Genomic DNA, 16,291 nt, shown 5'->3' with positions numbered 1-16,291 from the left:
TAATATATTAGATTTGTTGTGTTGATGCATTTTGAGATGCTTCACCCCCGAGGTATTTTTCCATAGCAACACGCAAACTTCCCCATTCACTCTCAGAGAGTTAAAGTTCCACACGACATTGCGAAGCATTTGCTGCCATGCAGCTGGGCATTGTGAAGGAAACGGGAAAATATGTTGCACACGGGACCTCTGTAGGCAAGTATAGGTGATCGGTTTTTCTTATAGGCAACAAGAGACAGTGATCGGCGATCACTGATCATATGCTTTTTCAGGGAAATCGGGTAACTGTGATTGGTGACTGATAGATCAGCAACCGATCAAGCATTTTCACATGCTACCTGAACATATTTAAACTCGGCCTGGCTTATCATCCAATCCATGTCAGGTTAAAAGTGTCTCTTAGGAGTGAAAGGAATTACCAAACAGTGCACTAGCCCTTTAACCCTGGATGATTCCATTTAGGCTCAAGATTCCTGCCAGAATTTGGAGGTTTTATGCAGTTTCTTAGCTCTTCCATAGACCACACTCTTCTGGGCAGAGATCTTAGAAGTTGCTTGTGGAATGGACTCTTTGCCCCTCAGCTTCCGCGTTCGGGGAAAAGCGGCTCGATTGTTTCCGATCCAATAAAAATAGCATTTTAAACTAGGTGCTTGCAGGGCTTGGCCAAGGTTTGTACATCGTCAGCTGGAGAAAGGTTTTAAGATGTACGCCTCCACGCCTCCTTATACATTCACTGATACGAAGGTGAGTTTTACTTAAACTTTGTGGCTAACATTAACCTTAGCTTATGCTAGTAGGCAATATTCTCGGACATTGTTCTTGTAAAAATGTGCTATTTAAGTATCTAAACATTCTAACGGACAATGTTTTTATCCTATTTTCAAATATAATATGGTGGTTTATTGTCGTTAGTGTCAGAGACTAATGGGGGAGGCACTAGCGGAACAAGTCAGCGTCGGGCCGGGGAGCGGACCAATTACCGGCCCCTAACGAATCACCGGGCCAGCAGATGCTGATGGACTGCCAACTTGTGAACAAAGTTCTTAGTGTAAGCTGAGAGAAAACTGCCTCACAGCGAGAAAGAGTTAGATTTGGTTACATCAGTTGTTTCTGTGTAAATCTTTATCAATATATCCGTGAACTTCCTCACCTTCTTATGAGTTCAAACAGAAGGAAATTATCCATGACTGACAACGACTAAGCAGCTCTGTGAACTGTTATTTTAGTATTGATATCTAACCCTTCCGCGGGTTTAAAAGATGGGGTTATTTGGACCCACGATCTTTTACTCTGCGCGGCCCAGCCGAGTTGCTCATACCCCATGTGCGCTTCTACATGGCTTTTTTGTTTGTGGTTTCAAAAAGCAACAGTCTGATGGGTCAACCCCACCTCACAGATTCCATTCAAGCTAAATATAAATTACATTACATGTGGAAAAAGTGGGGTAAAAAAGAAATCAGAGCGCAAACACTGTCCCAGTACAAAAGACTGTTTCAGCTGTAATCTTGCTTTGGTGAAGTTAATATAATCTAGTTTTTCTTACTTTGTGAGCTGGCTCTATGTTTCCACCATTATTTCTGATGTGAATGGGCTTGATATACAGATATCTTTTGTATAAGGCCTCCTTACATTCCATGATATTATATACATCTGTACAGACTAGAGATGTGCTGATCAGGTTTTTTCCTGCCGATTCCGATCACCTATGAGGGCAGATCACCGATACCGATCACATAATAATTATTTTTTTAATCATAACCACTACCAGTTACATTATGTGGAAAAAGTAACCATGAATTCACCTTAATTTAGACAAAAACTTGTCTTTAATAACTTTTCCCAAGAAAAAAACAAAATAGGCATTGTGCAAATTGTACTGCTATCGGTAATACTATCTTTAACAGATTGAAAACATATGAAGGCTCTGAAGAGGTTAAATAATGCAAAAAGTCAAAATAAAACCTCTCAACATTGCCAAAGAAATTCAAGTATAAAATTTACATTCAAAGGCAAATACAGGATCCATTACAATAAACTATCCTGAGTTCCTGAATGAAAACTTCCTGATAGCATGGCAGCTATCTGATTACTGCTAGTTCTGATTGGCTGTTTCTGACTGAGCGGAGTAATTATCCAGAACAGGGAGGAGGCAGAGATTCGTTGTGTTGATGCATTTTGACCTGCTTCACCCCACGTGCTTCAGATTTCCACCGCAACATGCAAACTTCCCCATTCACTCAGTGCGTTATAGTTACACATCGCTTAGGACTTGTTGCTGCGCGTTTGCTCAGTGTGAAGGAAAGAGGAGACCAGCTGCACAAGCAGGCTGCGAAATGAGATGCAGGTGATAAGTTTGTGTGATCGGCAACAAAAGACCGTAATCGACGATCACCGATTATACACTTTTTCACGGAAATCGGCCGACTATGATTGGTGGGTGATCAATCGGCACACCTCTAGTACAGATCTATTGTTTTGAGGGAGTTCCCAAATGTTTACTTAATCTATGCTGAACAAGTATTTCCATGATCCAATTTGGTGTGTCGCTCTGCGTACTTCAAATGACGCTTGGACAATAAAAGAAAAAAAATCTAGATTTTTTTTTTAAGTAGGTTGAAATACTACGAAGACAGGGTCTGCTTTATTTCTACTATGTTTCTAGATTAAAGAAAGTTGACTAAGTAAACTTCTGTGAGATAGAATGTGAAAATATTCTAGTCGCCTCAGTATTATGCGACATCCTGCGTAATCACATACGAACAAAGAAAACTATGTGTTTTCTTAGTGAAATATCTGACATAATCCCATCTTTGAAACCTTTAAGAAGTAAACTCACCACGTAACATACCGCACCTGTACAGTTTCTTTCACTCCCCTCATTCTTTACTGTAGCGTCTCCTCCCTGTATGTGAGACTTAAATAGTGGTCACACATTTACCTGAGAATCAGAGGACACTGCGAGTCATACCTGGGAATAAAACTAGCCCTGTTCAAGGACTTATCTTTTGCACTGAGAATAAAATCTAAAGGTAGGTACAAGAGCAACCACTGTCTGTTTTGAATTATTATTTTACAAAAACTGTTTCAACCATATAGAGGTAGAACTGTTAAACGCTGAAATGTATAAAGAAACTTACTCAACCAGTCGTTTGAAATTCTTCAGGCATATAAAAGTGTAAAAATTCATTATTTGTCAACTAATTTATTTCTTTGTTCATACATTGTTTTCTGAGTTGCACTAATTTTGTGTGTCTATATATATATGCTATCAGACAGGTAGATTTTGTGGAACAGATTCTACAAATATGGCACAAAAACGTTCTTTTCACTCCAAGGCTGATGAGTGGTTGTTAGGGTTGGGTGGGATCATTGACTGTCAAACAACTGTGTTTAGTATATTAAATCTTAAGCTCAACAGAAACAACCCAAGAGATCTTGATGAAAAGTACACACAACTCAGTTCTTAATATCATGCTTTCTCTTCTTTAACATCAATGACTGCTTGGAATCTGTTGTGGTAGATTCCATAAAACCATTACTATGATGGTAAAACTGCCTGTTCTTGGCAAAACGTCTGCAGCTCCAGTGAATTCCTGGGCTTTCTTCCATAAACTGAATGTTTGAGCTTTCCCCAGAGTGACTCAATGACATTGAACTCATTAGACTGAGATGGCCACTCCAGAACCTTCAGTTTGTTCTGCTGTAGCCAATGACAGCTGAACTTGTCCTTGTGCTTTGGATCGTTGTCGTGTTGGATTGTTCAGGTACAACTCATGTGCAGCTTCCAGGCTGATGAGAGAAAATGTTCCTCCACTATTTTCTGATAACATGTTGCATTCATCCTGCAGTTCATTTTGACCAAGTTGGGGCTCACACAAACTCAAAATATCAGTGATACCCCTCTGTGACTCGCAGAGGGGTGTCGAAAGGAACGGTGTGCCTTTTGTCACAGGCCTTGGTGGAGAAAAAGTTCAGCTTTGGTCAAATCAATACAAATAACTTGGTTTCAGAAATTTTGATGCTTCTCTCTGCTGTTTGGCGTATTGTAAGCAGGGTGCTTGGTGGCTTTTGCGTAGTAATGCCCATCTTCAACTATGAAGTTTGTTCTTCGTCAAGTACCTCATTACTGTGCATCTTGAAACAGTTGTTTTTTTAAGAGGCCTGAATTTCAACTTAAGTTGTTTCTGGTATTTTCTGTAAATTCTGAAACATTTTCCTGACAGTTGCTGTCTACCATACCACATATGCTAGACCAGCGTTTGATGATCACCATGTTCATTTGGGTAGTTTCTGTTGTCACTGTAATATACAAATAGTAAGCACAGTTGTTAGACACTAAATGGCTTCACCCAACATTAACCATAAGAAAATATTTGTGTGCTCTAATATATATATTGAATGTATTGTATGAGATTAAAAGACACTAGTTTTAACCTAATTAAATTTAGTGTTGCATTACTTTAAAGAATGACACTCAAAGTAATTACTTTTTTTCCACAGACTGTCAGTAAAATACTATATTTATAAGAAATAATAACACATTTAAATATTTTTACTTTGAAAGAAAATCTCATTTCACATATAACTGAAGCTACTTTTGTCCTTACATTACATTGCTTAATTAAATGATCTTCTCTTTCCTGAAGGCATGGATAAACGACTGATTCTCATTGTTCTGTTGGTGACACTATCCTTGGAATTTATGGTCACCCATGCTCAGGGCAGTATTGCAACTACAGCAGCATCAGCCAGCAATGCAACCACAGTAGCACTAGCCAGCAATGCAACCACAGTAGCACTAGCCAGCAATGCAACCACAGTCACATCAGTCAGCAATGCGACCACAATAGCATCAGCTAACAATGCAACCACAGTAGCATCAGCTAACAATGCAACCACAGTAGCATCAGCCAGCAATGCAACCACAGTCGCATCAGCCAGCAATGCAACCACAGTAGCATCAGCTAACAATGCAACCACAGTAGCATCAGCCAGCAATGCAACCACAGTAGCATCAGCCAGCAATGCAACCACAGTCGCATCAGCCAGCAATGCAACCACAGTAGCATCAGCTAACAATGCAACCACAGTAGCACTAGCCAGCAATGCAACCACAGTAGCATCAGCCAGCAATGCAACCACAGTAGCATCAGCTAACAATGCAACCACAGTAGCATCAGCCAGCAATGCAACCACAGTAGCATCAGCTAACAATGCAACCACAGTAGCATCAGCCAGCAATGCAACCACAGTAGCATCAGCCAGCAATGCAACCACAGTCGCATCAGCCAGCAATGCAACCACAGTAGCATCAGCTAACAATGCAACCACAGTAGCATCAGCCAGCAATGCAACCACAGTAGCATCAGCCAGCAATGCAACCACAGTCGCATCAGCCAGCAATGCAACCACAGTAGCATCAGCTAACAATGCAACCACAGTAGCACTAGCCAGCAATGCAACCACAGTAGCATCAGCCAGCAATGCAACCACAGTAGCATCAGCTAACAATGCAACCACAGTAGCATCAGCCAGCAATGCAACCACAGTAGCATCAGCCAGCAATGCAACCACAGTAGCATCAGCCAGCAATGCAACCACAGTCGCATCAGCCAGCAATGCAACCACGGCAGCACCAAACACACTCCCGGCAGTGGTAAGAAACAGAAATAATAATATTAATAGCCTCCCAAAAAGACAAAAAAAAAAGTCGACAATTAAGTTTATTGTAATTATTACAGTGCAATATTTAAAATGTATGTTTTAACCGTTGTAGGCTAGTATTTCTCGACAAGAATGTGGCTCCTCCAAGCTCTGTGCAGCTGAACCCAAAGAGTGCAATCCCGCTTCTGGAGACTGCTATTTCCTTTCTGCCAAGCAACAAAGTGGCCAAAAGTACGACTTTGAGCTCTCAGGACAGACAACAGGCTACATTGCTGCTGGTGTGTCAAATGCTGCAATTCAGGTAGTGCATTTTTCATGGTTCTATATTAAAATGTTAAGAAATCCAAGCCAGAGCACCATTATAGTTTGAAAAGATGGAAAATAAAATAATGTTATGTTTTTCAACAGACTGCCAATTTCAGAGCCTACGTCTGCGCTAACCATAACGGTGCTGTCCGTTTCTTCACTGGCTTCATCAACAATCTGGTTTTAAATCTCACAGGGGTGAGTTAAGTTTTTTTATGATTAGTAGATGTAGTAGATATTTATCAATTTGTGCGACACAATGTTTGCATGGACATCAATGTTTTACTTTCAGTTAATTAAACTGTTTCTCTCTTCAGACGCTGGACTCAAGCAATGAGCGGGGATCGGTCAACTCAGGCAAAATCCAGTGTACATTTTCAGCTGTTCTACCTGACACAATTACACGAGCAGCAGATTATGCTTTGTCTATTACAACTGGACCTTACAATGCCAGTAAGGAATCACTCTCAGCACTTGAACAATTTTCCTGTCGCTCAGAGAGTATTTGGTAAATCATTGGTATTAAAGTTAGAAATCTTCTTCCATATTTTCTTAGGTTCTGGGCAGCCAGGAACAGCAAGCCTCAGAATACTAACGCCTGTCGTAAGCCTCTCCGACCCGACCGCCAACGCCACCAATTTGCTGAGCAACAGCACTAACAGCACTTCGTCTGCTTACCCGGTCACACACACACAGTCATTCTTGCCAGGTAAGCTAATGGCAGTGGAAAGTAGGGCTTTGATGTGTCAGATGACACATCAAAGTAAGGTTGTTTATAGTTTGATATGGGACTTCTAAAAGTATGCAGAGGTTCAGCCAGATGCCTGACTTAAATCAATCAGAGAAATAAAGATAGAGCTACAGATTAGGGTGATGAGGAAGAGGCTCTCCAAACTCAAAGACCTCAAAACTCTTAAAGCTCATGAACTAAGGTGAACTGTCAAGATGTCAGTGGTAACATGGAAAAATATGGTAATCTCCAGTTGAGTTATCATTGTATGAACTAGGCAGATTGATATGTTTTGTCAATAAAATAGAATTTTTATTGTCACTGCAACATTGGACAAATAAATGTATGTGCAATTCTCCAGACAAAAACAATATCTCACTTAAAAAGATAATAATTAGTTCTCAAGGTTTCCCCCAGAAAATTTGCTAAGCCCGGTGGTCGGGGCGTCGAGACGGTCCACCGGTGGTCCACCGTGTTTTTCTATTAAAAGATGTTAAGGTGACAGGAAATGTAAAAGTATTACTGTGTAATTATATGTTAAGGTAAAATATCTCCAGTGAAATGCTATTTAAACCCACAACTAGTCTAAAAACAACAAATTTTCACTTCTGTTTAATCCAAATTAAGTCAGCGGCTCCATCAGGCCCTCCAGGGCTTCAGGGTCCCCATAAACGCTAATATTTTAAAATGGACCACAGATACCTGTTTATTGAAATTATCAATGCTGTTAAATTTGATTCAATTGTTTAGGCATACATAAATTAAATTTTAAATTGTTTAACATTTAAATACAAAATTTTAAGGAGCTGGCAAGTTTACTTTGTAAAACTTCAAACAACAATATGCATAGTTAAATTGTTTTGTTACCATAGCAACAATCTGATGCTGTGAGTTTAATCTTTGAATTTACAAATACAATTTAGTAAACTGCGATTATAACGTATTGCTTTTTAGGCTGGCCAACTAAACTACTCCCTTCTCCCGTATTTCACTAAATCTAACACAGAAGCTGTTAGAGGTGCTGATAGTTTTAGCAACAAAAGGGGCCCCTAAGTCATATTCTGCTCCAGCCTTCATCCACCCTTGGACCGGCCCTGCATGATGAGTAAATCCGCTGCACTGCGCAGAAATGCGCAACAAAAGGGAGATTTAATTCATTGCTGCTAATGTTGCTTTATGGATTTAGTAGCTCTTTCATTTCGTGTCTGTTGAGTTTTTAGTAAGCGTCACAGAAACTATTCTGGTTGGTCAAGTTTATGGGATGAGTGTCTCAGATCTCCGTGCGGCCGCGTGCATAAACTCTAAGTAGACAACGCATTTGATATGGTTTGATGCATCGTGTAACCGGAAAAATAATACTAAAAATAATAATAAAATAATATAAAATCAGCGTGATGAATGACTCCGAGGAAAGCGCGAAAGTTCCTCACCGGGCTGAACCTGCATGATGAGGTTAGCACTGCTCGTTATCCACAAACGCTCCGGCCAACCGGGACCACAGACATAAACTTTACAGGGAAGACAGACAAAGAGCCACACGCTGGGCAGCCCGTTGAGATGTAAACGCCGCATATAATTGTTCGTTCACAAAGATACATCATTCTCACCACTTCACAACGTGACCTCTGAATTCGCTACAAGTTATTCCTGCGGTTCACTTTGAGCTGCGCAACCGCAGCTAACGCGGCGGGTTTTAAACTCTTACCTACATAGAGTTCTCCAAAGGATCATAATTACTCACAGTAAGTTGACGTAAACATCCATACAGGTCAACCTGTGTCCAGTTTGAGTGAAAGGAGGCGCGCGCGATCCGCGCTGAGGTAAAGCAGCGGCAGCGCGCGAGGCAAAGCGCAGAGGCAAAGCGCAGAGGCGCCAGCTGTGTGATTGGTCCGCGCTGTCGGGTTTAAATGCATAAACTATAAACCTATCCTGTAGGAATACATCTGCTCTGCTAGTGAAATGCTAAGAGTAAAAGAGACGCTTGCAGCCCTGCTTTAAACAAAAAAAGCGATTTTTTTTTTCTCCCTAGAAATGTAAACAAGCAACGGCCTGGCGGCAGGGCTAGCATGGCCCTGGGGGAAACCCTGGTACTATTTCACTTATTACCTAATAAAAAGTTAGCTGAAGCTAAAATAGACATGAAAATAGAACATGGACCCCTTTTTACAAGAGTCCATATTCTGAAAGATTCTTGCCACATTTCTTATTAGAGACAAACTACTTAGTGGAAAAAACAGTTTTAATCTATGTCTGCCAGGAGTATAACTAATTGATGAAGCAGAACTGGTCCCTGCAACGTGATCTCATTAAGCTGCAGGTTGGTGACTTGAATTGGGCTGAAGACAATAGAGCCTCTTTAAACATCTCACAGCTGATAGAGAAGGCAAACTTCCCTCAGACCGATGTCAGAGACCGGTGGATGGTTACAAGAAGCATCTCACCAAAGACCATCAAAAGGAATATAGTGACCTAACATTCATGTTTTAAGAGTCTCTTAACTGAATAAAACATGGTTTCTCTTTATGTTTACCTGTAAATAAATCACTCTACTTTCTGCTACTTTCTGAAACTGAATATGTCGTAGAGTGTCCTAATTATTTCTAGTGACTATATGTCAAGGTGTCAAATCCCCTCGATGAGTTTTGTTTCCAAGGCTCTGTGCAAGACATATTTTTTAGTAGTTTTCTAAACCTGCTAGCTATCAATGTAAAAAAGTATCCAAAAAAATGTATTTCTTTGTTCTTTTGTCTTCTCTGTAGTTCTGCTGGTCACCGTGATAATGCTGGCTTTCACAGCTGTATGAAGCAACTGACCTCCACCACTACACTATAGGAAAAAAACAGACTTTTTCAAGAGTCCCAAAGCAAGTTGCCATGATTTTCACCAGCATGTCTCATCATTCATAACAGCTTTTTGGTTTAAAGGTCTGGTTACCTTTCTAGTCCATTTTACTGGTGCATGTTGAAAACTTCTAATCTGACTTTTCACTTGATGTAATTTAATTCTATGTTGTAATTGTGGTGTTATTAGCTGCTCCTAAATTATGAAGTCTTTACTGATGTGAATGGGCATGTTGATACAAGTGGAATCTAAATGTGGTACCAATTGTTGGTGAAGGTAATTTAAACATTTCCACAAATTAATAAATATTTTAGTGTATATATACATATATATATTCCCCTTTGTCATCTTATTTGCACAAGCTTTAAATAAATATGTCTTTCTTAAGGAATCACTTGGTGCAACAGTTTTATTCTGTTTAACACTGCATTTTTTTCTAAACATTTTCCAGTTCTGTTGAATTTTTACATGCTACCTGGGGCAACGGGACATATTTAAACTTGGCCTGGCCTATCATCCAACCCACATCAGGTTAAAGGTGTCTCTTAGGAGTGAAAGGAATTACTAAACAGTGAACTTGCCCTTTACCCTGGGATGCTTTCTTTTAGACTCAAAATCCCTGCCAGAGTTTTTTTAAATTTTTTTTTATGAAGTTTCTTAGGTCTTGCAAAAACTCAACTCTTCTGGGCAGAGATCTGAAAAGTTCTTAAAAAGAAATGTAAGCGTCTGTTTTTGCCGGACTCTGCCGTCCGTTTTATATTATTATCCAGGCCCCGTCACCTAACAGGACAAGGTCTCCAACCTTGCAGCACCAGGCTCCGTACAGCTGTCACGCGAATTTTTGTGCAAGGACTTCGCCGTCCTACACGAATTTTTGTGCACTATTTTTACCTGTTGGAGTCTAGAATTTACAGGGTTTTTCTGTTCGCGCAATGACCCTCAGTCACTAGCCACTTTTACATCATTAGAAAGAGGGTTTTAAGTTGAGATTTAAAGGCACCCAGTGTTTCAGCTGTTTTACTGTTTTCTGGAAGTTTGTTCCAAATTTGTGGTGCATAGATCCATCCAAACAATTCAGTCAGGTGTTATCAATTGTTGATATTATGAATGTTTTTGTGCTCTCATTTGTTGTTGTTTTTACCATTATTGGATTATTGTGTCACATCACATGATCTGTCTAATTCAGGGGTGTCAAACTCCAGTCCTCGAGGGCCGGTGTCCTGCAACTTTTAGAAGTGCTTCTGCTGCACCACACCTGAATAGAATAATTAGGTCATTAGCAAGGCTCTGGAGAACTGAGGAGGTAATTAAGCCATTTGATTCAGGTGTTTTGTACCTGTGGCACATCTAAAAACTGCAGGACAGCGGCCCTTCAGGACTGGAGTTTGACACCCCTGGTCTAATTGAACACACTGATGTACAATAAAGGGTGTGTCTTTCAAACAAAGGCGGAACAACACGAAAGCCAAACCAAGTGAGTCTCATGCTGACACATTGAACGCTGTGCCGAAAAGTGATTCTGCTGTGTAAGTAAACAAGGAAAATGAACAGAAGAGAAAAAGACATGGCACACAGCCGCTGGTCAAGACTTCTCTGTGATGGAGACGAGAAAAATTACGAACTGTGGGAAACAAAGTTTTTAGGACATCTTCGATTGCAAGGGCTGAAACAGACAAGCCCCTCCGATGATGAAGAGGAAGACGCGAAGAAAAACGCTGAGGCTTATGCAGAGCTTATTAAGTTTTCGGATGACAAGAGTCTATCACTTATCATGCATGACGCGGCAATCGACGGATGTGCGGCGGAATCCTGCGGGCCCATTACGCCGGCAAAGGAAAGCCCAGAGTGATTAACCTGTATACTTAGCTGACTTCACTGCAGAAATCACCCAGTGAGTCAGTTACCGAGTACATCATCAGAGCTGAGACCGCGATCACCGCTTTAAGAAGTGCAGGTGAGGAGCTGAACGACGGACTTCTGATCGCCATGATCCTGAAAGGACTTCCAGTGACATTTAAGCCATTTGCTATTTATATCACTCAAAGCGAAGATGGTGATAAGTTGACTTTTGCAGAGTTTAAGACTAAAGTTTTAAGACCAGTGATGTGAATATCCTTAGAGATGTAAAAGAGAAACTTGCATCCAAATTTAGGATGAAGGACTTAGGAAAGTTGACACATTTTCTTGGCATTGACTTTGAGAAAGATGCTGACAGTATCAAAATGTCACAGTCAAAGTATGTGAGGAAAATACTGGAAAAGTTCGACATGCAGAACTGTAAGCCACAAACTACCCCTTGTGAGCAGAAACTTAACTATGCTGATAATGTTGAAGTAATGAGTGATGTCAGAAAATACAGAGGCAGTAGGAAGCTTAATCTATTTGTCAACATGTATAAGACCAGATTTAAGCTATGTAGTAAGTAAACTGGCACAGTACTTTGCAAACCCAACCACAGTACTGTCCAACTAATGAAATGGTTGCAGATGTACTAACTAAACCAGCAACAAAGATTACGTAGAGAACACGTCAATCCTCTCTGTTGCTTGTGATGCTGTAAATTCCAGCATGACAACTTTAACTGGATCCCACCTATAAGTGGTGTGCCAATAGATAGGCCACTAATAATAATTGACCGATTTCCATGAAAAAGTGTGTGATCGGTGATCACTGGCTCTTGTTGGTGATCACAAAAACTGATCACCAGTATCTCATATTTGCAGTCTGCAGAAGCCAGTGTGCAGCACTGGCAATGTCGTGTGGAACTTTAACGCTCTGAGAGTGAAGAGCGTTAAAGTTCTTCACTCTCACAACAAGTTTGTGTGTTGCAAACTTCAGGGGTGAAGCATCTCAAAATGCATCAACCCAATGAATCTAATATGACATTTAAAAAACAAGCACTTGACGGAGTTTGGCTACATCGAGGCTCACTGCAGGAAAAAGACATCCAGAGCAGTCAGACAGCAGGTGAAGTAGCGCACAACTAGTAACACTCATCCGGATGAGCATGACGGCGAGCTCTACAGGAGGGCGCTCTCTCACATTAAACGTCTCCTTAAAGTTGCAGCATGTAACTTTTAGTAATATAATGTTGTTTATTTCACTGCAATCTGAAAAAAATACAGGCGATTCCAGGTTTTTCAGTGTTTTTAGCGAATACTTGCTGCATTGTGCCTGCAACTAGTTTGCACATTTTTGTCTAAATTGCCAGATTACACTTAGCATTTATACCTAAAGAGAAAAATTAACAGCCAATCCGTGTTATTGTTATCTGTGATTGGTGGTGATCGGAATCGGCAGGAAAAACCTGGAAAAAACCTGATCGGAGCATCCCTGCCACCTATTCAAAACATTGTGCAACTTCCTCTTTTGTAAGCAACTGTCATTGGTATTATTGCAAAACAGAAGCCATTTTGAACAGCAGCAACTTGTTTATAAAATTATAAGCTAGATAAAATTATAAAGCAAGGTCAGCGGATGGTGATGGACTGCCATTTTGTGAATAAGGTCCTGAGCTTAAGCTGAGAGAAAATATTTGGAATGAATATTGGCTTGTAGAGTTCAAGTCAATATGTACCAGGCATGTTGTTTTGACTTAGTTTATCTTACTGAGCTAGCATAGTAGAGCCTACACCACTCTCTTGAGGTATCAGAGAGTGATACCTCAAGAGAGTGGTATCTCTTGAGTGGTACCTCAAGTGGTACCTCATGTCAACATGTACAAGACCAGATTTAAGCTATGTAGTAAGTAAACTGGCACAGTACTTTGCAAACCCAACCAGGTACCACTCTCTTGAGTGGTACCTCAAGAGAGTAATCCAGCCATCCAACGGAGTCTAGGATGGCTGGACTCCGTTGGCAGTCCAGTCATCCTGGACTGCCAACGGAGAGGTGCTCAGTCAACTGACGCAGCTGTTAATGTTAATTCGATATTTAGAAGCATGGCCGACATGGACTTGTTCATTTCCTCCGCTGCCATTGCTGAAATTACAGGCAGACTACAATTATAAAACAGTACAGTTGTTCACAACTTTTCCTTCTGTTCGCTGACTGGCCAGGTAGAAATTCTGCCGGAGGAATCCAACTAATTCAAAGAAAGCCCAGACTCTGATGCGAGCGGAATTGCATAGGAAGGCAATGGCCATGCTAAATGGAAACGTGCAGAAAGCTGATTACCAGTCAAAAGAGGGACTTGATTGCTGTAATGATAATAAACATAAAAAAAGTGTATAAATCTGCCATTTCTAGACTATGCAGATTTTTTTTTTTTAATGGATATCACATTAGCTTGTTTTCTGAAAGATGCTTGCCTAATTTTTTCTTAGAATGAAACTAGTTTTAAATCTAAGTCTGCCAGAGATATTATTAATTGATGAAACAGAACTGTACTGGGTGTATTGAAATATAATAAAAACCTTGTTAAACATCTCAGAGCTGTTAGAGATGAATGTTGTAGACCAATGTCAGAGACTGGTGAATTGCTACAATAAATATTTCACAAAAGACTAAAATAGGGTATACTGTGTCTTAACTTAAAGGGGTTTTAAGATTTTTGTTTTGCTTAATTAGGAAAACTCGGTTAAATTTTTTGTCTCTCTTTGTGAAACTAGATATTTCATAGGGTTTCTATTTTTTTTCTCATGACTATATGCCCAGATGTCAAACCTCCTCCATTAAACGTGTTCTCAAGTAGAACACAGTTTTTATCAGTTGTTCTCTACATCTGATGGCTCCTGGTATAAAAAAATTAACAAAACATTTTATTTCTTTTTTTTTTGTCTCCTTTATAGTTCTGCTGGTCACCATGTGTTTGCTGGCTTTCACAGCAGTGTGAAGAAACTGATTTCCACCATGCATGAATAAAGCCATAACATCCCTATTGATGTCTGTCGCTTTCTGAATAAAAACAACAAAGCTCAAAAATTGAATTTTCCATGTACAGTTTTTCTTAGTTTGGTGGGATTCATTAGTGACTCAACATTATTTAAAGAAACAGCAACATTCAAGTCTGTATTCCAAATGTCAAACTCTTTGTGATTCCGAAACTAAAAGAGAAATGAAGTCAAATGTTCTATTTAGTTGTATAAAATTATTTACTCACAGGAATGCCGGAATTCTACTCTGTTACATGAAGAGAACATAACATGTGTTTTACTGGACTACACATGAGGGGAAAAAATACGTTTTTAAGAGTTACAAAGAAGTTTTCCGTGATTTTTACCAGCATATGTCATTATGTGTAACAGCTTTGGGGTTTCATGGCCTTGTTACTAGGCCTGTTGCGATAAACAATAAATCAATTAATCGCACGATAAATTAAACCTATCGACCTCATTTTAAATATCGGTTTTATCGTCTCTTCCTGCCTTTTTTCTTTCTGTTGATGACACTGAATGAAAAAAGACTCAGCTCCGGTGCTCTCCACTGACCCTCCCTTCCTCATTTCCTTAGTGCAATGTCCAGCTCACACTACGCGAGTTGTCGGCCGACTGTCAGCCCATTTTCTAAACCTGAGACACATTAGCCAACAGAAATCCTAGGTCGTGCCGTGTGGTGTCCAGCCACATGGGCACAAAATAATGGCTACAAGTCCAGTTAACTAATTTTAAAATCAGGCATTAATCAATGCTTCACTAGAATCTACCTGTGATGCATGTGGCTAGAGTCAGCGTAAAGTCCTGACTGAATGAAAATCATAATAACCTATTTATGTCACGTTAACGAAGAACAGCTGAAAACTTACCGGGTTTATTAATTGCGGTAGAAATTTGGCTCCAACTCCTCCCCTTGACATTTCTATATTCTTTGCACGAAATGTTGAATAAATATTAATGTAGTTTCCACATATTATCTCCGATGTCCGCTGGACTTCGGGTTGCGCCGTGTCAGCTGTTTGGGATTCCCCTCGTAATTTCCCCTCAGAAAGCACGGAGGAGAATCCGCCTCTCTGATTGGCTACCTGTCACATTTAGCGTTAAGCTCCCAGTTGGGGAAAACCCCTGATTTAGATCGGAGCGGCCACAACGATCTAAGTCACACTACAGGATGATCGGTTATGAAATCACCAGTGACAATCTTAGATCGGCCAACGATCTAAGATCATCATAAGGAGAAAATGGAGGCAAAAAAAAAGGTGTAATGTGAACTACTGCATTAGGTAGTGGGATGTGCTCATCTTCTCTATCTAAACCTAGTTATTACTGAAGGCCAATATAGTATACAGACTTCATAATCTGCACTCTTTTGGTTGAATGCAGTATTTATTTCCACTTTGGCTTTATGTTGTTATGTTATGTTGTTTTTGGTTGTTTTATTTATTCAGTTTATTATTTCCACTGTTATGTGTTCTTTTAAAAATAAAGTGTATCTATCTATGGCAGGAAATCAAATGCATTATTAGTCATTTCCATTAAATCAGTGTCAAAAGGTCTTGAAACAATATTATCGTTTATTGCAATAATTTTTTAGACAATTAATCGTCCAGTAAAATTTGTTATCATGACAGGCCTACTGGTTACCTTTGAAGCCTATTTTACTGGTGCATGTTAAAATGAATATATCTTTCTGAAATAATCACTTGGTCCAGTATTCTTTAAATTCTATTTTTAACACTGCACTTGTAAACATTTCCACTTTTGTTGAATTTTCTCCACATTGTTCTACTCACGTCTTCTCACCCTTTGACTGCAGAACTTCCCACCCATTCTACACACAGTTGTTCTTCATCACAACCAAAGCCAATTGGTGACA

At 39.9% G+C, this 16,291-nt stretch overlaps 1 protein-coding gene across 1 annotated transcript; it reads left to right on the top strand.

Annotated features, from left to right (window-relative positions):
- Window positions 1-2,662: 2,662 nt before the first annotated feature.
- On the top strand, window positions 2,663-9,527 carry LOC103480313 (uncharacterized). Its single transcript, XM_081599444.1, has 7 exons — window positions 2,663-3,029; window positions 4,647-5,656; window positions 5,777-5,965; window positions 6,073-6,168; window positions 6,288-6,423; window positions 6,527-6,679; window positions 9,460-9,527. The coding sequence occupies exons 2-7, from the start codon at window positions 4,649-4,651 to the stop codon at window positions 9,501-9,503; spliced, it is 1,626 nt and encodes a 541-aa protein (XP_081455570.1). The 5' UTR covers window positions 2,663-3,029; window positions 4,647-4,648; the 3' UTR covers window positions 9,504-9,527.
- The last annotated feature ends 6,764 nt before the right edge of the window (window positions 9,528-16,291 follow it).

Source organism: Poecilia reticulata, chromosome 18, assembly GCF_904066995.2.
Source record: "Poecilia reticulata chromosome 18, P_reticulata-male-v2, whole genome shotgun sequence".
Lineage (NCBI taxonomy): Eukaryota > Metazoa > Chordata > Actinopteri > Cyprinodontiformes > Poeciliidae > Poecilia > Poecilia reticulata.
The sequence above is the reverse complement of the archived record's forward strand: the minus strand, read 5'-3'. Positions and strand labels throughout refer to the sequence as shown.